This window comes from Schistocerca nitens, chromosome 5, assembly GCF_023898315.1.
Source record: "Schistocerca nitens isolate TAMUIC-IGC-003100 chromosome 5, iqSchNite1.1, whole genome shotgun sequence".
In the NCBI taxonomy this organism is placed as follows: Eukaryota; Metazoa; Arthropoda; class Insecta; order Orthoptera; family Acrididae; genus Schistocerca; species Schistocerca nitens.
Genome location: NC_064618.1, coordinates 149,392,537 through 149,417,794, shown reverse-complemented (window position 1 = coordinate 149,417,794; position 25,258 = coordinate 149,392,537). Strand labels below are relative to the sequence as shown.

The following is a 25,258-nucleotide window of genomic DNA, read 5'->3' as shown; positions in this document are numbered from 1 at the left end:
TAGAAAAAGATTATTTAATGAAAACTACTTCCTCAATCTACGTTCTTATTTATATACAAGATGGTCTCCCATAATCTCACTTTCTCCGTTCAGTGTTAGGCTAAAGCAAAGTGACATTATGACGAAGTTCCATCTCCATTAGTGAGAATAGACCTCCTTTTGACGCCGACGCTATTTCCGTTCCGTTCTGTTGACGTCCTTGATAATGGTAGATTATGTACCAACGGAACAGTAACTAAAGTACAACCTCCTATTACAGTTTATTCCGTTATGTTGTCAAGTGTGAACGAATATATTGCGCCGATGCAATGTCTTTAGCCTTTCGCTTGCGCTGCCACCGGAGATTCTGTCATTTTACTTTGATCATCTTTGGAACGCGAAGTGTAGATTAGGGTTTCTGTTTCCCCCGGAAATTTGAACCAAGTAATGTAACTAACGACTTGTGATTATGTTCTTTGTAGTGTTAGCTTATGAGTGATCTTTCAGTGATGAGTCTCCTCGGAAAACTGAATTCATCAACAGAAATTATTCCTATCGAGGGTCCAAGTGAAGGAAGGAAAGATATGAAAATGAAGAAGCAAGGACTGAATCCATACTTTTCTGATCCACACATAATTGGCCGTGTAAAACAGGTAAATGTTCATATTTAATGATTTGTATGCTCGTATTCCACCCATTGTTCATATTAGTGGCATAGTAGGAACAGATAGATAAGTTTCAGGTATGTCTCTTCCCTTGCTCTGCATGCTTAGTGCTTGTTTATTTACCATTGTATGTAGGCTGATTATTGTTTTCACAGAATAAAGGCCATGGTTTTCACTGGTTAAATTCGTTGTGGTAATTGCCCCAGGCTTTATTGTTTACTTACAAAGTTGCTTACAGTTCCTAGCTGGAGCTGTTTGCGGAAATATGGAAGTAATCCCTTCTGTGAAGTAATTAAACTGTAAACATGTTCCATTTTACTTGAAAGATGTATAGTCCACACCTATTTCAGACGTGTTGATCCTAGGTTTGTATTTGTAAATATTGTTCCCTTATTGTAAAAGTGGTCGTTGCCTGAAATAAAATCAGAAGTGCTTATGAGACAGTAAAACAAGCTTACGGTATACAAGGTTTATGTGGTCATATTCCGGATCCTGCTACGAGTGGTCTCTCAGATTTGTGAAGACGTCAAAGATATCCATTAAGTGCAATAAATTACAATGCAATGACTTCGTATTGCAGAGAACTAAAGTATTACAGTGCTAATTATAAAGTTCTCCGAAACATAAATATTAAGATCTTGAGTGAAGACACTCTTCAGTGTTGTAGGAGCTGCACTACAAATTTCTTAATTGGGTCTTGATCGCTTTCATTTTATCTGTATGACATTTAGTTGCAAGGCCTCTGCAAGATGTTAATTAGGTAATGTGTTTCTGTTTCTTGAAAATGTTATTTTAATTTGTCAAGTTTCCCCCAAAAGTATTTCCATAACTTAATAATGAATGCAGAATAAACTAGTTTCTTCATTTTTTGATCATATACAGCAGTAATGCTGCATACTGCCAATGAAGCTGTGCCAAGGCACTTCGTTAATTCTAGGCCGTAGGTGTTTGTTATGGCTATGTTCTATCTGTACTTCTAAAATCTTCACTCTTTCTACTTTTTGTATCTCATTGTTTGAGTAGATAATTTTTAAACCTTGTGGTGTTATAAGGGATTCTGAATTATAGCTGTATGTTCTGAATTTTGCCAAAAATTAAATAATTGTTTACCTTGAACCTTCTCATAATCTCCCCCCCCCCCCTTAAATATTTTGCTATCTATCTGTTCAGTATAGGAAGAGCATTCATACTGCTTTTTGTTCCTGTACTTGTATTGTCTCCAAGAACAACAAAATCTTAATCCTCTGAAGTACTGCTCATAAGTCTGAGACAACCTATCAGATGAGACTGATACAAGAGGAAAGCCGCATACTTTGTGTTGTGGGATTGTTTAGTTCAACCAAAAATTTTACTGAGATGGTTAACCAATTCCTCTGGCAGATGCTACCAGAGAGGCATTGCGTGCGTTACAAAGAGGTTTGATATTGAAATTTCAAGAGAATACTTTCAGCAGGAGTCAGCCAACATACCACTTCCTCCACATAGGCCTAATGGGATAACCACAAGAAGAAAATTCAAGTAATTACAGCTAATACAGTCACTTACTGACAGTTATTCTTCCCACATGCAATTCGTGGCTGGAGCAGGGAAGGGGGATCAGTTAGTGGTAACAGAAGAACCCTCTGCCACATACCATCAAGTGGCTTGCGGAGTATTGATGCAGATGTTATAGGACGTAAAGTAACTAAGTTATTATTATTTACTAAAACATTTGTTCACTTTATAGTCTACTTTGGTAGAGAATGCGATTTACCATTATCTCAGTCTATGCTGTAATACCAATGAAATCATGTATACAGCAAACAACTTTCATTGAAAAATATTTAGTAGCCCAACATTTTCCTAACTCGTTGACATCAACATATTGTATAAATGTTTATCATGTAAAATAATCAGTTATTATTTATCAGATAAATGGCTAAAAGGTTAGTCACAATTTCTTGTTGGACATATTTTGTTAATTGATATGTCTGTACAAAAAATTATCACCAGAGTGGACAAGTATGAAAACGGTCACAGAGTAGCGAGAAATGATGGACAGTTTGAAGACTGCCTGTGTTTTTTTCCATGTTGGCCATTATGAAGCAAAAAGTTAAGGAACACCCAAATAAGAGAAGGATTAAAAATGCAAGTCCAGATGAACAGTAACCACAGCGTTAAAAAGACCAAGAAGATCCTTTGCTGCCATGGGAGAGGAATGTCAGAACTAGGGCAAAATTTAAGATTGCGGTACCACTCATCACCAAGAACTGTGACATCAAGATTTCAAGCTATACAGTGTGACAAGTGACATTGCTCATTACACACGTGAACACTAAAACTGAAGGGACATGCACGAGTATTAGGGAGTTTGGGGCTAGGACCAACAATATATTTAACAGAGCTAATTATGAAGACATATCAGAACAAAAACAAAAGCTAAGAAGCAGCAAATGAAATCCTCTGCAGGTGAAAAAACCACAATCAAAAACTAGAAACAAATGTGGAATCAGAAATTTCACTTGATCTGTATGCTCAAAGTCCATGATACCACCAACCCCTGCACAGATCCAAACCCCAGAACTGCAAATTTCACATGAGCAATACAGGATGTCCCAGGAGGAATGGCCAGTTCAAGGATACAAAAGGGACAGTTATTTGAAGCAAAAAAAAAAAAAAAAAAAAAAAAAAATCTAGTAAGTGTTAGTTCTAAAACACATACTTTAAGAGCTACAAGCACTTGTTCATCTTCTCTATTATATAACATTTATTCTGATAAAAAAAAGTGCACATAACTCTTTAAGGTATGCATTTTATAACCCATGTTTACTGTAAATTTTGGCTTCGAATGATCTTTCATGTCACAGCCCTGAATATTGACCATTCCTCCTGGGATATCTTGTATAGCTCAAACGCTGTCCACACTATCACAAAACCAACTCTCCCTTGTAACTAATATTGAAAACCTAACCTCATGAAAGAAGGTAAAACAAGCCCACACTGAATGAGATTTTCACTCTCTAGCGGAGTGTGCGCTGATATGAAACTTCCTGGCAGATTAAAACTGTGTGCCGGACTGAGACTTGAACTCGGGACCTGTGCCTTTCGCAGGCAAGTGCTCTACCAACTGAGCTACCCAAGCACGACTCACGCCCCGTCCTCACAGCATTACTTCTGCCAGTACCTCGTCTCCTACCTTTCGAACTTAATAGAAGCTCTCCTGCGAACCTTGCAGAACTAGCACTCCTGAAAGAAAGGATATTGCGGAGACATGGCTTAGCCACAGCCTAGGGGATGTTTCCAGAATAAGATTTTCACTCTGCAGCGGAGTGTGTGCTGATATGAAACCTCCTGGTAGATTAAAACTGTGTGCCGGACCGAGACTCGGGTCCCTAGTTTGAGTCTCGGTCAGGCACACAGTTTTAATCTGCCAGGAAGTTTCAAACCCACACTACCTACCAGTCACAATACGGTATAATTATCAACACCTCACAACAACAGAAGTTTATAAGAAATTACAATTACACTACTTTTGACTCGTAAGAAACATGCATACCATACATACTAAAATAAAAACAGGCTTACCCATCCTAGTCAGCTGACACACACAAGTCTAGCTATAGCAGAAATGTCATCAACATTCTCTATTAGGCAGCTTAGACTTCTCACTTCAAGAAACCTTCAGGATAGAAAGCCATAAGGTGTCCTGCAGCTAGCACCACATATACTGGTCCCTGTTACAAGATGCAGCAACTTTGGTCACTCTCAATCCTTCTCCGCAAACCCAACACCTCGTAAACTTCACATTTAAATCGAATAACTGTAAGAATTATGTTCAGCATGATATCCCCATTGTGCCATGCAGGCACCTGCACTTGAACTTCATTGTAATATCCATAAGCAACAAAAAATTGAGCATAGAATTAAATCTCCAGCCATCATGCTGCCCTTCTCTGTATATGTTCAATATCCCATGTTAGCCCTGTCGAGTACGGGTCCCACAGACTTGAGCAGTATTCTAGGATGGGTTGCATGAGTGACTTGTAAGCAATCTCTCTTGTAGACTGTTTGCACTTGCCCAGTACTCTACCAATAAACTGAAGTCTGCCATCTGCTTTATCCACGACTGAACCTACATGATAATTCCATTTCATATCCATACAAAGTGTTACACCCAGGTATTTGAGTTGGCCAATTCCAACAGTGAGTGGTTGATATAATAGTCACAGAATACTGTTTTTTCATTTAGTGAAGTGCAAATTTTACATTTCTGAATATTTAAAGCAAGTTGCCAATCTCTGTACTATGTTGAAATCTTAACAAGATCTGACTGAATATTTATGCAGCTTCCCTCAGATAGTAGGCTACTTCATTATAGATAACTGCATCATCTGCAAAAAGCCCAATTTTACTATTAATATTGTCTGCAAGGTCATTAATATATCATATGAACAGCAAGGGTCCCAACATTCTTCCCTGGGGCACACTTGAAGTTACTTCTACATCAGATGATGACTCTCCGTCCAAGATAACATGCTGAGTCCTCCCCAAACAGGCTACGCGGAAACCGCTGCTGGAGATGGGTAAATCTAAAACTGGCCAGCGTTGTGTCTTACGCCACAAGGTTTTTCGGCTTTGGGAGGCGGAGTGGCATAACAGTATGCACAACAAACTGCGTGTCATTAAGGAGACTGCGAATGTGTGGAAGTCTTCCCTGTGGGCTTCTCGCAGGGAATCAGTTGTCCCTTGTTGGCTGCGCATTGGCCATACATGGCTCACACATGGTTAACTCCTCCATTGCAAGGACCCACCTGAGTGTCACTGTGGCTCCCAAATGACAGTTGTCCACCTCTTGCTGGACTGCCCACTTTTAGCCGCTTTGTGGTGGACTTTTAACTTTCCCAGCACCCTACTTTCGTTGTGGGCGACAATGCCTCCAGCAGCTTTAGTTTACGCTTTATTCATGAGGGTGGGTTTTTTAATTTGATCTGAGTTTTAGTGCATGTCCTTTGTCTCTCTGCATTGTCCACCCAAGGGCTTTTAGGGTGGAGATTTTAATGTGGATGGCTTCTCCTTTTTTATTCTCATGGTCAGCCAGTCATGGTAATCTGCTTTCTTGTTTTTAGTTTCTTCTCGTTATTTCTTGCATATCTCGGTGGTTTTCTTGTCCTGTTCTGTCCACTGTATTGTTTGTTGTCCTTCTGTCGTTCTGGTTCTTCCTTATTCCTGTTATTGTGCCGCACGTCATCTTTGTTTTCTTCTTTCTACTGGAAACAAGGGACCGATGACCTCACAGTTTGGTCCTTTCCCCCCACCACTACCCCTTTAAACCAACCAACCATGTTGTGTCCTCCCTACCACAAATTTCGGTTGATACCCCTTGTGATTGTACTTTTGTGAGGAAGTGTAGGCGTGGTGCTGAGTCAAATGCTTTTTGGGAATCAAGAAATACTGCATCTGACTGGTTGCCGTGATCCGAAGCTTTCGATAAGTGATGTGAGAAAAATGTGAGCTGGGTTTCACATGATCAGTGTTTTTGAAATTCCTTCTGGTTGGCATTGAGGTCATTCTGTTCAAGATACCTCATTATGTTTGAGCTCAGAATATGTTCTAAGATTCTACAACAAATCGATGTCAAGGGTATTGGGCAATAGTTTTGTGGGTCACTTTCACTACCTTTCTTGTGGACGGATGTGGCCTAGTGCTTTTTTCCAAGAACTGGGCATGGTGTTTTGTTAGAGGAATCTACAATAGATTATATTTAGAAGAGGGCCTAACTGAGTTGCAGATGATTTGTATGGAATCTGACTGTGATTCCATCAGGGCTTGGAGCTTTGTTCAGTTTTAATAATTTTAGCTGTTTCGCAACACCACTGACCTGGAATACTTATTTCATTCATCTTTTCAGTGGTACGAGGATTAAATTGGAACAGTTCTCCAAGGTTTTGCTTTGTAAAGGAACATTTGAAAATGGAGTTAAGCATTTTATATTTCGCTGAAGATGTCTAATGAAACACTAACAGCACTCACTATCTAGTTAAAAGGATAAATTTAGCACACTAGGGGGTGCCACTGTGTACTTCCACACCCACTGCAAACATGGTCCACTTCAAACACACATTGTGACTATGGCATCACACAACACAACATAGTTACATTACAGGTCAAAGCAGACAGGTGGTACATCAAACTTTGATTGACTGCCATATCAGGGAGTACGGAAATACGGAAGCGTCCGATTCCGCCCGTCTGCTTTGACCCATGTTGTCACAAATATGGCGGAAATGACCATAAACCACGATTCCAATATGGCGCATATAAAGTCGGTACGTACACATTACGAGGACGAAAATACATCAAAAACACACACACACACACACACACACACACACACACACACACTTTCCACAAAAAGCCTAATGACACCAACAGGACAAGCACGGGAAATGGGGTGTTTTTGGGTGGGTGGCAAACTAAATATAAACAAAGTTAAATATGTCTGCTTGTGTCTGTATATGTGTGGATGGATATGTGTGTGTGTGTGTGTGTGTGCGAGTGTATACCTGTCCTTTTTTCCCCCTAAGGTAAGTCTTTCCGCTCCCGGGATTGGAATGACTCCTTACCCTCTCCCTTAAAACCCACATCCTTTCGTCTTTCCCTCTCCTTCCCTCTTTCCTGATGAGGCAACAGTTTGTTGCGAAAGCTTGAATTTTGTGTGTATGTTTGTGTTCGTTTGTGTGTCTGTCAACCTGCCAGCACTTTCATTTGGTAAAAACAGACATCACAAAACTCCCCAAATACCACTAAACACAATATCATCTGGAATCAGACACTTCCCTTGACCTATATAGCTCAACAGCAGCTCCCGATCCCATAAATTAGGATCAAATACTTCCCTTGGCCTATATAGCTCAAAAACATCTGCGCACTGTTAATTTTATCCGTCATATCCATTCCTGAACAAAAACAACAACCGATTAATTTTACTAAAATTACCACACAATGTACAGCGAACAACACTAAATTAACCTTCACACAAAATCGTTAACTCACTGAAACGAATTCCACTACAAACACAGCCGACACTCGAACAATTCTGGATAATGAACAAAAGCAAACTGAGCCCATTACACCACAAAAACCCTGAACATACCACCAGAGAGCACAACAAACCATAAAATGGCGACATCTACAAACACGCCGCACTCACAAACCAAACTCCGCACCATCATGATGTCACACATGACAACACCCTTACATCACGGGTCAAAGCCGACGTGTGGGATCGGACGCTTCTGTCGACCCGGGAATACCAGGTAACTAGCATTTTTAAGCCAAGTGCAGGACTCTGCAAGTTCACTTATGCCTTAGAATCTCTATGGAAAGAGCTTGGTAAAGAAGACGCTAAAGAAAACTCAGTAGTCATTGTTAGGGGTACTGGGGACAGCTTTGGACCATAACCTCAAATACACAATTGAGAAAGATTGGGATCCACCCTAACACTTAAAGTTATAGTCTTGTGAAAAAGAAACTTCTTCCCTAATTAATCAGTTGGTCTCAAATTTTAAACATACGATTTCAGCATATTGCTAAATATAACTACAAAGTTACAACTTGATCCATCCAAAAGTTTTTTAGAAATTATTATTTTCTTTTATTCTGAAGGTTTTTTGAAAATTGTTTTTATATAGTAAATTTACTATAATGTGATTGAAAGATTGAAGACTGTATTTAATAATATAGACAAACAGTTCTGTGTAAGGTTATTTGGATATCTTTTACAGTGATCTTAAAATTAATTTTCAAATTTCTGAAGCTTTTTATTGAAATATCAGAACAGTCCTGTATCAGTATTTTCTTTGTTTTCCCAAAATTGTACTCTTAGACTGTTAGTACTGACAGTAAGAGTTTTTTTGTAAAAACACACCAAATTTAGGGAATATTTACTATGAAAAATGATATTCGAATGTTCAGTTTCACAAATTAGAGATAATTGCAGTCAAAAGTTACAAAACAGTCACTCCCCAGTCCTTGTCCTAAAATCCACCTGGGTGGTAAGTTCTTCTTTCTGCTCTCTTCTGAGCTTCCTCAGCTTGTGTGGCTTTTGGTCTGGATGCATGTTGTCTTCTTCTTTTTCCAAATTCTAGGCACCGTTTGGCCTTTTGCTTTCTTCTTGGCTCGTCTTTAACTTTTCTCCTTCGCATCCTTATTGCTGACAGTGGAGTGGTCTTTGTTCTTGTTGCTTCTCACAGATAGCACCCTTGATTGAACTGTGAAATGGCTTCTGTCATTGCTATTTCTACTTTTCTTTTGGATACAGATACATCCTTTGGGCACTTTGATCATGTTATACTATTTAGACACTCATTTGCATTTTGAATCTTTCCAGCAGTGCATCTGGAGAGAATTGTATCAGATGCTAGCCTGTGGTAAATAGATATCATTCTAACAACAGATGGTCTGAGCAGCATGGATAGAAGTTTTATGTGGTTCTGCATATTCTTCTTTGGCCAGGGCACTATTAAAGAAATACCAAAAATTCTCACCTGTTGGACACTTCGTGTTGTGCTTTCTCATCAGTGTTCATGCAGTGGTACATTGGTGCGTAGATTGCACTCTTCAGTGCCGTGGTAGCTGGAGTTTTGTAAACCATGCCTGCACATACTACAGTGACATTACTAATAGATCCACCAAGGTGCTTGAATGCCTTAGTATTGCCACCTGCGATCATGAGTTTGTCACAATTTTCAGCGTCTTTACATTTGATGAACGCAGAATTCTGAATGAAATCCAACTGAATACTTAATATATCATACTCTACAATTCCAAGTTCTTTAAACGGCCACTCATGGATTTCAAATGGTGATGGTCTAACTGCATTCCTATCAAAGATAAGACTGTACAGTATTTACTCTGTTGGCCGCTGTCATTTTACTCATAGTTTTTCTTCAAAGGTTTTTGAAGATTGACAGTGCAAACGGCTGTCCACAGGCATCAGTGCTGCCACCAATTACACTGCTGCACTCGCTTGCCGCAGTGCTGTGCAACCTTGTGTTGACGGCGCACCCAAACAGCAACACAAATTAGTGATGAACTGTATCTTCATACATCTATAGGTATATGAAGGGTATATTATAGTCCTGTGTTTCCATTCTTTGTCTCATCTGCTGTTAGATAGAGAGAGAGAGAGTGGTACTTGCACGTACTTTGGATCTTTGGCAGGGATTCTTTAAGTGGTACTGGCAGTTTAGTCAACTGTTGTGTAGAGACAAAGTAGCTTCTGCTGGGCCAAAGAGACTTTAGGGGAGACTGGTCGGCAGCTGTTACACTAGACTCTCGCTAATCTGGCCATTCCTGGCACATATGGGTGCCAGATTACTGAGTGTCTGAAATTTATTTTGTTTTTTATTTATTTTGAAAACACAGGGGATATATGTACTGTACTTTATTAAACCAAAGGGCACAGTTTTAAAACAGAGGATATACCTTATTAAATCCAAAAAATACATTAATTTTCAAAGAAAACTTAGTCCTTGGGTGTATACTGTACATAATTATACAGTCGTATCACTCACTATGAAACGTCCCTAATTTTTAACTGTTGCAATGATGATACACGACAGTGGCATGCTTTATCATGCAACCGCTTTACAAGCATTACATCGGTACTGCATGTATCTGGTTGTTGCATAATGTACCCCAGGAAGACCTCTGCAGCTTCAACGCCAGCAATGTGAGAAATCTTCATACTCTCTCCTCCTGTGTCCTCTTCTTCATCACTTCCATCATTACTTTCTTGCACACTTTTGATTATTTCTTCAAATGTTAAAGCTTGGTCCATATCACAATTTTCCTCATTGAGCCATCATCAATTTCTTCTCCTCCTGGAAGGTTGTGGAGCATGTCAGTGTACAAAGTAACTGATAATTCTGAATTGACTGGTTCATCACTGTTATTCAGTACTGGATCCAACTCTGCATCAATGGATGGCCACAATTTTCTCCAGCTCTTCATTATGGTAGCACTCTCCACTTTATCCCTTGCTTTGGTTGCGTGGAAAACCATGTATGATAATTGCTTTCCGCGCCATCAGCATGGTCTCAATAGTCGTTTACACTTTTGTTTAGCAAGGAGACGAGAAGTGGATGTAGATAATGACGTTTAATAGATTCAAAAATTCCCTAGTCCATGGGCTGAATTAGGGTTGTCACACTGGGTGGGAGAAAGAGTGCTTTTACACGTATACCATCGGACTTCAGAGAAACATCAAAAGGATGGCTGGAGTGTTGTCAGTTATAAGGATAGCTTTCAATGGAAGCTTTTTCTCCTTTAATTCTTTTCTCACTGCTGGTATAAACGTTTCATGGAACCACTGAGAGAATATCTGTTCATACACGCTTTCTCCTAAGCGCAATACTGCACTGGTAGAGTATTTATGTCAGTGTGTTGAAAACAACATGGATGTTGGGATTTTCCAATCACCATAAGCGGTAGTTTATGGCTCCCATTTGCATTACAACACGCCATTAATGTTATGCAATGTTTCTGTTGCTCGTAACCATGAGCTTCCTTCTTGTTCTTGGCAGCTAATGGTTTTGAAGAAAGCATCTTGTAAAAAGGCATCAGCAGTTAAATCTTCTTAATCTGTTATCTTCCGTATCTTGCTTACAAACTCCTCAGCATCCTTATCGTTAGCTGAGCAACTTTCCCCGATGACTCCCATCTGCTGAATACCATGTCGTTTTTTCCAGTTTGATAGCCAACCTTCGCTCACTGCAAACAAGTTACTATTGCCAAGTTGTTTTAAAGGCAGCTGCTTTTTCCTTTACAATCGGGCCACTGACTGAAATTCCTTTACTCCGTTGTTGTGTGAACCATCTATAAACAGCTATGTCCAGTGCTTCATTCTCACTCTTTCACATAACCTTCGCTTTTCCCAACTCACTATTCATTTGTGTTGAGTACTGTCGAATAACACCATCTTTCTTTTTGATGTCATAAATAGTAGCTTGTCCAACATTGAACTCAGCAGCAATGGCTTTATGCAAAGAATTTTGATTTAACTTATCTAAGATTTAAAGTTTGTGCTTCAGGTCTAGCATGATGTTTCCTTTTAGAAGACTTGATTCCAAACTGCAAAGAAAGCTACAATTTCAAATACACTGTGTAAAGTATTGTTTAACTAAGCACTGTTGCACACGATAATTCATTCTGCACGTGTTTTTGGATGTGCGCTGGATTACTGAAAGGCCGGACTACTGAGGGCCAGATTAGTGAGAGTGAAGTGTGTATAAGTTCTTACAGTAGCCAGAACGTACTATCTGTCAATTTCTGCTCCTACGTGGGGACCTTTGTCTGGCAGTGTGGAAAAGCACTGTTCACTGGAATGTTTGAAGGTCATGACTCTGGTCATCTCTTATAAGTTTAGGTAGTTAGAATGTGTGAGGATTTGTTCAGGTTGTGATGTTAATATGTTTCTTATCAGTAAAATCGTGGTATAATGCAATTCTTTATCGTGTCACTACTTAGTGATGGGACAGCACTTTGTTCAACCCACATCTTGACACAGTCTCTCTCTCTCTCTCTCTGTGTGTGTGTGTGTGTGTGTGTGTGTGTGTGTGAGAGAGAGAGAGAGAGAGAGGGAGAGGGGGGGGGGGGTTAAGTTGCTCAGCTAACGATAAGGACGCTGAGGAGTTTGTAAGCAAGATACGGAAGATAACAGTGGAAGAAGATTTAACTGCTGATGCCTTTTTACAAGATGCTTTCTTCAAAACCATTACCCACAACACTGGTACAAAATACTTCGTAAACTTAAACAGTTTGAGGTGATTTTTAAAGTAACTGTGAGCACTGTCACTAACATTCTTTTCTGCCCATGGATCCATCTTCTAAGAACTGCTGTGCAGTGATAACAGTAAATGTGCTGAGACATTTCCTGTGATGACATAATATCAGCACTTGTGGTCTTGGCTTGAAAATTCAGTACTGTAGAAATTGAAATTTGGTCACTACTCCAATGGTACACTTTCAATTCTTGTGGCAGAAAAACATACCAGCTCTCAGAAAAATCACTGTAAAGCAATAAACACAATGGTCCAACCTATACACCCCATTGCTTCTGCATTAAGTTGTTGCAGTTTCTGCAGTGTTGGTATGTAACTATTTTCACTGCCCTTCTTTCTTTCTTTCTTCCTTCTTCTTCTTCTTCTTCTTTTTATTTTTTTTAAGTTAATTAGTGAAGGTATATTAATGGCAACAGTTTTCTTAATGCATTCATTCTCCTTCTGTGTTTTACATGAAGCTTCAGAAGAGTTATCTGTTAGATTTTTCCAGAGCAAGTATCAGTGAGGTGACCCATAATTCCCCCCCCCCCCTCCACACACACACACACACACACACACACACACACACACACACACACACACCAAAAAACTCATCAGAATTTTCACAAAATGCTAACTCAGTCTGCTGTTGACAATTCAGTTGCTAAGTTGATGTGAAGTGTACCTATTTGGAAAAAAAACTGGCATCTCTAACTTATTGTGTTGCTTATGTAACATACTCAAGATAATTGTAGGGTAATAAGAGTTAAATGTGTTAGTTTATAAAGATACATCATTTTTGAATGCATGAGTAGGTTAAGCCAGGAAAACTGACAGCCATATTCATAGTTTGGTAATTTCATCATGGCAAAATGTTCGTGATTGTCAAATGTGTCAATTCACTAGCATGATTACAAAAAAATTCAAACTGTGTAATGTTTTAATAATGCAGTAATCAAGTCCAGAATGTAAAATGTTGAAATTGCATAGTCAACACATGTGTAACCAAAATGTATTACCTGCAGCTCCAGTATTTGTCATTTTTGACGTGACCATTGTACAGCCAAACCTGTATGAAGTTACTTGGTGATTGTATTGATAACTAGTCATCACAACAGTTCCCATTATAATTTTGTTGTAGTTTGCACAATAAATGTTTAGCTTTTTAGGTAGATATGTATAAATAGTACTAGCTTCTTGGGCTCTCTTATCAAACTTTACTGGAATAAATTTGTGTATTTTGTGTTCGAAAGGTTTTATTGTGTCCTAAAAACAATGTAAATTAGCATGTTTCTATTGCAGAATATATTGAAGTATTTAGCCATTTTCTTTCCTTCTAGTACCTGGATGAACACAATGATACAAGCTATATTGATATTGAAACAATGGCAGATGCTCTGCAGAAGCGGTACCGTGAATATGGAAAAAGAAAGAGATCAGCTTTTAGAGGATTGGTTGAAAAAGGTATTGGTTTTATTTTCTTATTTTTCTCAGTCTTTACTGGAGCTACAATGCAAGTTAAAACTTGAAAAGCAAGCAAGCTCTGTTAGAACTGTAAATTTTAGTTCGCAGGAAAGTGTAAATTTTGCCTTTTTTCCATATTACCAACTTGTCATTGTGTACTATAACTTTATATTCAAATTTGTAAAATAGTTATATAAGGGTCTGAACCACTCATTGTTTCTGGCAACTCCTTGCAACATTGAGAGATGAAAGCTAAGTTAAAATGAAGAAATCTGTGGTCTGACCGACATTCGAACCTTCAATCTCTCTGTTTCCAAGAGTGTGCTGTATGTTAGACCACCAGTTCACCCATAGGTTTTGATGAGTGAGTTTGCAAGTATTAAAATGTGACATAAATGGCCACATGTTTTCATTACATGTACTTAGATACTTAATTTTTTTTTAGGCTGTTCTGAGAGACTGTGGACCTTAGTACCTGACGTAAATTTCAGCTTGATAACTATATCTGATCCTGAGAAATAGGAGTCTTAATAGAAGGGTGGATTTCCTTCTCATTCCATCAGGTAACACTCTCCTGACACGGGGTCTGAATGACTTTTCTGAAGTGTACCACTTTCCCTAAACGCCTCCAGTCTTTTTCCTTCATCGAACTTCCTTCCCCTTCAACTCTTCTGCCAGAAGCAGGAGTCACTGGCTCCGAAAGCTTGTAAAAGTTAAACAACTTTGTGTTTGTATTCTCCCACCACTCCTTGGTGAGTATATTTTTTTATCATCTGTCCATTACAAATTAACAATTTACAGTTCCCCCTCCCCATACTTGTCCTGTGAAATCTTAACTTCTTCCCAAATTTCATGATTCTAGGTCAAAGGGAGGTACCATATAGATTTTGACGAGAGTTTGTGAGCATCGAAATACGTGACATTTTATGACATCCATATCCATTTCTACAGATGTTTGGAGGTAGCCACGACTCATCAGTCTTGTCAGCAAAGACCTTTTACCTTCCAAGGTTGCTTGTGGAAATCGATTTGTTGAGATGGCACAGTTCCTTATTGATGTCAGTGCCAAGTGAGGTGCAGTGAGTGTCATGGAGCAGGGGCTCTCCAGAGCACACGCTGTAGCAGCTTGGAGACTGTGGTGTGGGCACTAAGAGTATGAGATTGAGATTGCCAATTGTGTAAGTCGTGCTGACATATCACTAGGCTCCATCACTACCCTTTGTGCCTACCCATTGCATCGTTTACAGAGATCGACAATGATCAAAGAGCTGGAACAGTCTGTTACAGGAAAACATTATTGTCATACATGTTAAAAGCTTACTTAGGGACATTATTGTTTAGTTTCATAATATTTCACAAATCTGAATTTTGAAGATAAATGTTGGAAATAGTAAAAATACTAAAAATATCCTGAGGATGGAAGTTTTAAGTAGTGTCAGAAAGCTTGTTACACCTTTTTTTGTCAACAATAAATTAAATTGTCTTGGTTTATTACGGGCAAGATTGCTAAAATTTCAGACCACTGTGCATTAATTTACTCTAACATGTCTAGTTGCTCTCCCATCATTGGACCACATCTTTCAACTACATCAGTAGGTAGTTCTGAAAGCCAGACCTTTCAGAAAAGGTTGTGACAACTCAACAATAATTTAGTAATTTCTGTACGTCAGTCTTCTTATCTTCGAAATCAACTTGCTTACTGCGAATTTCCTCTACATTAGCTGTATTAGTTATGGATGTAAGATGTAAGAGTGACAAGTGAAAATTTGTGAACCTGAATTTCCCACTCATCATGAGCAGTTGCCTTAACCAGTTTGGCTATATGTGTGCATTCCCCAGACTTAATTATCTCACACTACCTACATCCTTTTATTGTAGTTCATTGAATTCACAAGGTGATGACAACATTGGTCTCGATTCTTTGTCGTCTCACTCTCCCTGTTGCAGGAATTGAAGTAGTATTGGGAGTCCACAGTGTGACATGGAGGTTTTGGTTAATCTGGCGAGCGTGCACAGATACCTAAAGTGGTTAAAGTGACAGCTCGTGATAAGCAGGGAAATTCAGGTTGGAATTCAGGTGTGGCAAAAATTTTCATGTGTCATTACTGGGTAGTAGATCTATCTGCAATACAGCTGATGTCTAGGAAATTTGCAGTCAGCAACTTAATTTCGAAAATATTTCATACAGCTGTGGATTGTCAATCGTATCTGTTATTTCAGACAATCTTGTAAGTAATCATATTATCACTGATATCTTTCAGAATTGTGTGCTGAACAGTGTTTGGACATCTGTTGGCAACAAACATAACGTACTGCACAGTGCTGAATAAATAAAATGACTGTAATATCTTCATCCGTTAATGTTTAATATTCTCTCTAGTTTTTTAATGTCACTCGAAAGATTGCTGGTGGATAATACTCAACCCACAAGTTTTCCTTCTTCACTCTTAATGTAATGTGCAGCCACTCCTGTGTAGTTTATTTTACAACATGGATCACTCCATAGATATACTGTTACTGACCCTCCTACATATCTAAAAGCATTCTTCACATCTCTAGAAAGATCTTTGTGCAGACGATCAACAGTTGCCTTTAAATATCTCAAAATTATGCTCAGATGAGGGTAACAATTCCTTGGCACTCAGTGCACCATACTTGGCCACACATCAATAAGGAACTGCACCATCTTGAGAAATCTATTTTCACACTCAACTTTGAAAGATAAAATGTCTTCACAAGATTAATAAGGGTCCTGCCCCCACCCCCACCCCCTCCCAGTTGCCTCCAAATTTGATGGGACTTCAGGCACTTTCACATATACATATCTCTTAGTATTTTAAAAAAAGTGGTTATACTACTTTGTCAAGCCTCACATGATTGTTTTAATAAATTTGCGTTTTGTCCAATGTAAGAATACACTTTTTTGCTTGCAAACTCTGGGAGACTAAAATACTGTGCAGCAAAAGAAGGCATTTTTATTTACAAAACAAATATAAAATCTCCTTGTTTAACCTAAAGGACTCTCACAAATGTTTACTCAGTTGCTAGAGAGAGCTAACTGAAGGCATCTGAAACTTGGCAACTCGCAGTCCTCAGGAAGCCAATCACCAGGATTGTTATCCAGAGTGCAATTCACAGACTGGACGAAAGATAAGGCCAGGGCAATGCAATATCGCTAGGTGCAGGTCCCTCAGGTGCAACTAAAGCAGTTGTACCCAGAAAATAGGCATGGGAACAGACTTCAGTTTTACATGGGCCTGCAGGCTTAAAGTTTTTAGCTGCATCACAATAGACATATGGTGCCGATTCCTTCAATCTCGTTTATTGTCCACAGGTAACACAATTCGACAAACAGCATATAAGAAGATTGATATTGTCATTTAATTTTAACTACAAAACAATTATTTTTGTGGATATCTGCATTGGTGCCAACCTCTGTGTGTGGACTTCCGTGAATGTGGGGAGGCTTCTGGTTGGTTTAAAAAAAGTTGCTGAAGTGTTGGCACTGGATGATTAACAGCTACCACAGTTGTTGTTGTTGCAAAAACCACTCACTACTTTCGATGTGTCCTTTTCTAATCTAATTCCCTCATTGCTCGTTTCACTTTTTGCGGTGATGATCTTACTTACTGCATTCAACTGCACATCAGTTCTGTTCTGCCTCAGACAGAATTACGAAGTCATCAACAAATCTCATAGTTTTTATTTCTTCTCCTTGAGAATTTTAATCCCTTTTCCAAACTACTACTTTGTTTCCGTCCCAGCTTACTCAGTTTACATATAGAATAATGTGGTGGATATAGAACCCAGTATCGCTTCCTTCTCAATTACTACTTCCCTTTCATGTCCTAAGATACTTGCAACAGTAGTGTGGTTTCTGTGTAAGTTGTGAATAGCCTTTGGCTCCCTCTATTTTAACCCTGCTACCTTTGGAATTTTGAAGAGTGTGGTCGAGTCAGTACAGGGTTATTACAAATGATTGAAGCGATTTCACAGCTCTATAATAACTTTATTATTTGAGATATTTTCACAATGCTGTGCACACACATACAAAAACTCAAAAAGTTTTTTTAGGCATTCACAAATGTTCGATATGTGCCCCTTTAGTGATTCGGCAGACATCAAGCCGATAATCAGGTTCCTCCCACACTCGGCGCAGCATGTCCCCATCAATGAGTTCGAAAGCATCGTTGATGCGAGCTCGCAGTTCTGGCACGTTTCTTGGTAGAGGAGGTATAAACACTGAATCTTTCACATAACCCCACAGAAAGAAATCGCATGGGGTTAAGTCGGGAGAGCTTGGAGGCCATGACATGAATTGCTGATCATGATCTCCACCACAACCGATCCATCGGTTTTCGAATCTCCTGTGTAAGAAATGCCGAACATCATGATGGAAGTGTGGTGGAGCACCATCCTGTTGAAAGATGAAGTCGGCGCTGTCGGTTTCCCAAGTGTGGCATGAGCCAATTTTCCAGCATGTCCAGATACACGTGTCCTGTAACGTTTTTTTCGCAGAAGAAAAGGGGCCGTAAACTTTAAACCGTGAGATTGCACAAAACACGTTAACTTTTGGTGAAATGCGAATTTGCTGCACGAATCTGTGAGGATTCTCTACCGCCCAGATTCGCACATTGTGTCTGTTCACTTCACCATTAAGAAAAATGTTGCTTCATCACTGAAAACAAGTTTCGCACTGAACGCATCCTCTTCCATGAGCTGTTGCAACCGCGCCGAAAAATCAAAGCGTTTGACTTTGTCATCGGGTGTCAGGGCTTGTAGCAATTGTAAACGGTAAGGCTTCTGCTTTAGCCTTTTCCGTAAGATTTTCCAAACCGTCGGCTGTGGTACGTTTAGCTCCCTGCTTGCATTATTCGTCGACTTCCGCGGGCTACGCGTGAAACTTGCCCGCACGCGTTCAGCCGTTTCTTCGCTCACTGCAGGCCGACCCGTTGATTTCCCCTTACAGAGGCATCCAGAAGCTTTAAACTGCGCATACCATCGCCGAATGGAGTTAGCAGTTGGTGGATCTTTGTTGAACTTCGTCCTGAAGTGTCGTTGCACTGTTATGACTGACTCATGTGAGTGCATTTCAAACACGACATACGCTTTCTCGGCTCCTGTCGCCATTTTGTCTCACTGCACACTCGAGCGCTCTGGCGGCAGAAACCTGAAGTGCGGCTTCAGCCGAACAAAACTTTGAGTTTTTCTACGTATCTGTAGTGTGTCGTGACCATATGTCAATGAATGGAGCTACAGTGAATTTATGAAATCGCTTCAATCATTTGTAATAGCCCTGTATTGTCTTACATTTCTGTAAGTCTACAAATGTTATAAACATAGGTTTCCTTTTCATAAACCAGTTTACTAAATAAGCTGTCGGCATTGCTTTGCATATTTCTACGTTATCTCAAAGGCCAAAATTGATCTTCCTTGAGGTCAGCTTCTACCAGTCTTTCTATTGTCCTGTAAATAATTTGTCAGTACTTAGCATCACTGATTTATTAAACTGATGCTTACCTTTTGTTTTCCCCTCTGCACTTCGCTAATTCACTGATGTTGTATACTCATCCAATTCCGTTTTTTAATTTCCTAACACACCTCCAGTTTTAATAAATAAATAATGGTGAGTGGAGTGTGATTGACGATTCTGTTATGAGGATGTATTTTCTAGTAATTCTGTGGATTTTTTCAGTAGTTATGTTAAAGTCAGTGACTGGTATACTAGTTGGTGGTTGTGGTGAAACATACATGTGCTACCTGATATAACTAAAACGTGTCTCACACAGCAAGGTTCTCAGCAAGTTTGCTAGATGTCACGCTAGCAGGTGGGTGTGACGGCTACCTCACGTGATGGAACTCTCGCACAGTGTATGATTCAGCGTGAAAGATAGCTGACTGGCTTGACTCAATGAATGGCAGGACGCATGAGCCAGCTGAACTGCAGTCATTCTCAAACCATTGGGTAAAGAAACTATTCAGTAAAAAAATTGATTCTTACTTGTCTTACAGCTTCATTTGTCAGCTTCATGGTGAGCTGCATATCATTTTGTTAACCGTCATATTTACAGTGATATTTTAGGATTAGGTAAACTTCGGCTAGAATTTTTGAAAGTTTGCAGTGAAAAATAGAGGTCATTGTGGATTTGCGTATGGTACTTGTTAGGTCAATTGTAACTGCTTATGAAATGTAGGTACCATACAGAGTTTTCCTTTAAACTTTGAAGGATATTACTATTGTTCCCAGTCTCAAGAAAATCGATCATAAATGAAGCACTTCATTCTAAACTTGCGCACCAGTGAAAAAGCCAGGATGAATTATTCATAGAATTCCTTGTATCTCATCAACGGTTTCAGATATCGTAACAAGATTTTGGCAAATGACAGTACACAGAGGAGAGTATTTCGCCATATGATTAATATGCGAAACTTTCATATCTAGCTTGCTATTCAAGCGGCTACAGGTCTTTCCTGTGAAATGATGTAATATTTAAGCGCCGTTGATAGGTGGTGAAACGAGAATTAATGTGAGTTTGGAACAACATGTGTGAGAATATTTCACTTTGTTTCTCTCTCTCTCTCTCTCTCTCTCTCTCTCTCTCTCTCTCTCTCTCTCTTAAATGATTCTGTTGCAATTTCAACTGCATGAAAACGTTGGTGACATTAAATTTTACAAACTCCTTGCCACTTATAACAGGGTCGCTGCAGGTTCTGGAAATCGTGGAATTTAAAACACAACAGGGAAATTAAGGGAATTTAAAAAAACACTGGAAAAACCTTGTTTTTGTCTCAGATAAAATGGTTTGTTTACTGATGTCATGCATGGTCTCTGGCTGGGTGCAGCTGTGTACGTGCACCACTTCCCTACTCCGTCATTCCTACTGCTTCTCTTCTTCCTACCACTCCCCTCAGCTTGCAGTCACTGCTCCCACCACTTCTTGTCACTAGGCTATAAGCTGCCAACGAGAGGCAGAGAGGTGTAAGGAGTGGTTTGTTTGGATCTGATTCTCAGAGACTGTAGACGCAGTGGCCGGAAACAGCGGTCATGTGTGCATGAGTTGTGTCTTAGGGTTGTGTGAATGTGCATGTGCCCACATTTTCTGACAAAAGCTGTGTTCGAAAATGTAATTGTGAGAGTGTGATTGTCTTTCCTACGTGCCTGTCTGCGGCTCGGCAATCATCTGTATGGTGAGTTGCTACCTATCCTCATTATTATTGATTCTCAAGAGTATTTGAACAAGTTATCTGTTGCATGGATTGATCACTGTGGTCTCGTTTCGTCAAAATGTTTTCTTTGGCTTGTGAATAGTTGACCACATGAGTGGATTTCCATGACGGGCCAAAACCAGAGGCTGTTTCTGCGGGTACCTGTGATAGATCAGGCCTGCCGATGTGAAGACATTCAGTTCCCACTAACATTCAGGCCCTGCCCCTCGGATTTAGTCTCACCAATCTGCCCATAGGTCAGGTCTGTTTGTGGCGTAATGCAGTGGATTTTCGTGGTTTGACCATGGACGCAGGACTGTGGTGCTCCTCAGCAGGCCAGAGATCGTGGGCAGTGGACTTCAGGAATTGTGACTGTCTCACCACAAGTTCATTGTACAGTGTGGTATTTTATAGACATTTTATTAGCTCTAGTACAATTTGGTGCTTCAAAAGTAGTTTATATTTTAGAAAGTATGGGCAGCAAGAAGAAGAAAACTGTGTCAGTTGCTGGCAGTTTGTACACTATGTACTTGTATATTTCTCAAAGAAAAACCACTCCTTAGCTGTAAAATAATAGATATAACACAGTGGGTAATAACTGACAATAATGAACATAGAACCAACATTTTATTGGCGGTCACCTACAGTGTTGGTTTACACAATTCTTCTCTACCTTATACACTCTTTTCAAGAGGCCTACTTTTTTCTAAGGTTATTTCTGAAATCAGTGAAGGTATTTTAAATCTGTCTTGCAACTCCAAGGAAATGTATACTTATGCTACCAAATGTGTTGCATTTTATTGAAATAAAATAACATCAGTGGTTTAAATTGAACACACATACCACTTCACTTGCTTTCTCCATCTAAAAACAGTTCATTACGAAATATGTTTATGTTAGTACTTGCAAGCTTTTTTTAGCTATTTCCACATATGCACTATTGTTTCAGGTACCATAGCGGCAAAGACAGATTGTCAACTTACATCTTAACTTACCCTTGAGCTCTCAAAACTTGTCAGGGAAAAATGCTAAAACTTGTCTGGAAATCGGGGAAATATCAGGGAATTTCACTTCGTGAAACTTGTGGCAACCCACCCTGTATAACATCTCTCTGAAGAAAGTTAAAGGGAATAATAAATCCGGCAAAAATAAATGTATACTTATGTTGAAATTTTAGTAGAATCCTGTACCCCAATGTGTTTTTAATAGTGAATGATGTGTACTGGTGCTGGTCAAAGAATTGATTTATCTCATTGAGTTGAGATATATGAAAACATGTAAATTATCAAAATTCAGTCAGCTTTCCATGAAGGCGTAAAGAGGTAATCAGTAACTTGACACACTGAAATATGTTTGTGGTGAAAGAGTAAAATTCCTCATTCCATACAGGGATAGGAAAGAAAAGATGACATGCTGTGTACTGTTAGTTGTTTTCCTATTTCTTAGATATTGTGATATAGAAATAAAATACGTTGTCCAATTGCAATCCACAACATTCATTATTAAAATATATAACTGGACTATAGGGTTTCACCGAAATTTCAACAGGAGTATCAATTTATTTTCCCCAGTCTTACCATCTCATTTATTTTTCTTCAGAGTAGTATTATCAGTGATGAGTTTTGAGCAATATCTAAGACTCCTTGTTGCCATATTAATTGATTTCTTTCGCCAAAATACAGCTGAGTTTATAAATATTCATCTCACTAACATTCTAATGCAGTTGAAATTGTGACAGAATCATAAAACAGCTTATCTGAAGACACATTATGTGATCAAAAGTACCCAGGCACACCCAAAAACATAAATTTTTCATATTAGGTGCATTGTCCTGCCACATACTGCCAGGTACTCCATGTCAGTGATCTCAGTAGTTATTATACATCATCACAGAGCAAAATGGGGTGCTTTGCGGAACTCACGGACTTCGAATGTGGTCAGGTGATTGGGTGTCACGTGTGTCATATGTCTGTACGCGAGATTTCCACACTCCTAAACATCCCTAGGTCCGCTGTTTCTGATCTGATAGTGAAGTGGAAACTTGAAGGGACACGTACAGCACAAAAGCGTACAGGCTGAACTCGCCTGTTGACTGACAGAGACTGCCAACAGTTGAAGAGGGTCATAATGTGTAATAGGCAAACATCTATCCAGACCATCACACAGTAATTCCAAACTGCATCAGGATTCACTGCAAGTACTATGACAGGCGGGAGGTGAGAAAACTTGGATTTCATGATTGAGCGGCTACTCATAAGCCACACAATCACACTGGTAAATGCCAAAAAACGCCTCGCTTGGTGTGTAAGGAGCGTAAACACTGGATGATTGAACCTTGGAAAAATGTTGTGTGGAGTGACGAATCTTGGCACACAATGTGGCGATCAGATGGCAAAGTGTGGACATGGCGAATGCCCGGTGAACGTCATCTGCTAGCGTGTGTAGTGTCAACAGTAAAATTCGGTGGTGGTGGTGGTGGTGGTGGTGGTGGTGGTGGTGGTGTGATGTAGTCATGTTTTTCGGGAGGGAGCTTGCACCCCTTGTTGTTTTACATGGCACTATCACAGCTCAGGCCTACATTGATGTTTTAAGCACCTTCTTGCTTCACACTGTTGAAGAGCAATTCGGGAATGGCGATTGCATCTTTCAACACGATCAAGCACCTGTTCATAATGCACGGCCTGTGGTGGAGTGGTTACATGAAAATAATGTCCCTGTAACGGACGGGCCTGCACAGAGTCCTGACCTGAATCCTACAGAACACCTTTGGAATGTTTTGAATCGCTGACTTCGTGCCAGGCCTCACTGACCGACATCTGTACCTCTCCTCAGTGCAGCACTCCGTGAAGAATGAGCTGCATATCCCCCAGAAACCTTCCAGCATCTGATTGAACGTATGCCTGCAAGAGTGGAAGCTGTCATCATGGCTGAGGGTGGGCCACACCATATTGAATTCCAGCATTACCGATGGAGGACTCCACAAACTTGTCATTTTCAGCCAGGTATCTGGATACTTCTGATTACATAGTGTGTCAATAGTTTATGAAAATGCCCATTCTTGATATAAAAATAAACTTAAGTTCTTCACCCACAGTATCACTCGTTTCACCAGTTATTGATGGCACTTCAATATTACATCATTTCATTGAAAAAAATCTGTAATCATACAGCAAAATACTCTTCTGTTTGCGTACTGTAATTTGCCAAAATCGTGTTTCAGTATCTGAAATCATTTACGAGATACAGAAATTTTGTGAATATTACAAACTGCCTTTTTCGTTGGCATGCAAGCTCGAGGTGAAGCATTTAAATACAATCAATTTTCTTAAGATTGGTGATAGATAGCAGTATCCCTCAAAGTTTAAAGAAAAATTCAATATGTTAGTTACATTTCAAATTCATAGTGACCTCTATTTTTCATTGCAAACTTTCGAAATTCTTGCAGTACTTTGCTTAATCTTAAGTAACGGTAAATGTGACCATAGACAGTTTGTCATGAAGCTGATGAATGAAGCTATAAGATGTGCGAGTATCAGTTTTTTTTATGGAATAGTTTCTTTACAATCGTTTGAGAAGGATCACAGGTGGGCTGGCTGATGGGCGATGTTCTGTTTGGTCTCAAGAGTTAACTGTGTTTCAGGGTTCCCTCCCTGTAGGCTGTGACATCAGTCGCCAAACAGGACTCCTGAATTACCAGTGCAAGTAGGATGTGGGGAACCCAAATAGGCCTCACAAGAAAAATAGTAGTGGATCTATCACAGGAAATGTCCAGAGCTCCTTGCAGAACAGCCAGCTATTAGATGACAGAGCCCTCAAGGGAGCAATCGTATGAGGTGGCGAGTTAGATTGCAGTGAATCTTACATCATATGAGATGAGCTTAAGAAATGCCTGAAGTAGCACATGGATATTGCATATAAATAATATACACACAGGCAAATATGCACTTTATCTGTTGCTGTGTGGTCAACCATTCTGGAAAGTAAATTTATCATTGTGAGGTGCAGTATGGCAACGTTGTGTGTGTGTGTGTGTGTGTGTGTGTGTGTGTGTGTGTGTGTCGCTCCACTGCTCCACTGTTGCTGGATAAAGAGTTAGTGCTCGAAAGCAAGAGTGAATATTATTGTCTGTTACATGTTACTGTG

General features: G+C 39.6%; 1 protein-coding gene across 2 annotated transcripts in view; it reads left to right on the top strand.

Annotated features, from left to right (window-relative positions):
* Positions 1–321: 321 nt before the first annotated feature.
* LOC126259285 (nuclear valosin-containing protein-like) overlaps positions 322–25,258 on the top strand; it is a 159,627-nt gene continuing 134,690 nt past the window's right edge. For both annotated transcript variants that reach the window (XM_049955932.1, XM_049955931.1), the window contains exons 1-2: positions 322–632; positions 13,786–13,909. In XM_049955932.1, the coding sequence (XP_049811889.1) occupies positions 471–632; positions 13,786–13,909 (286 nt within the window). In that variant the 5' untranslated portion in view covers positions 322–470. The remainder of the gene's footprint in view (positions 633–13,785; positions 13,910–25,258) is intronic.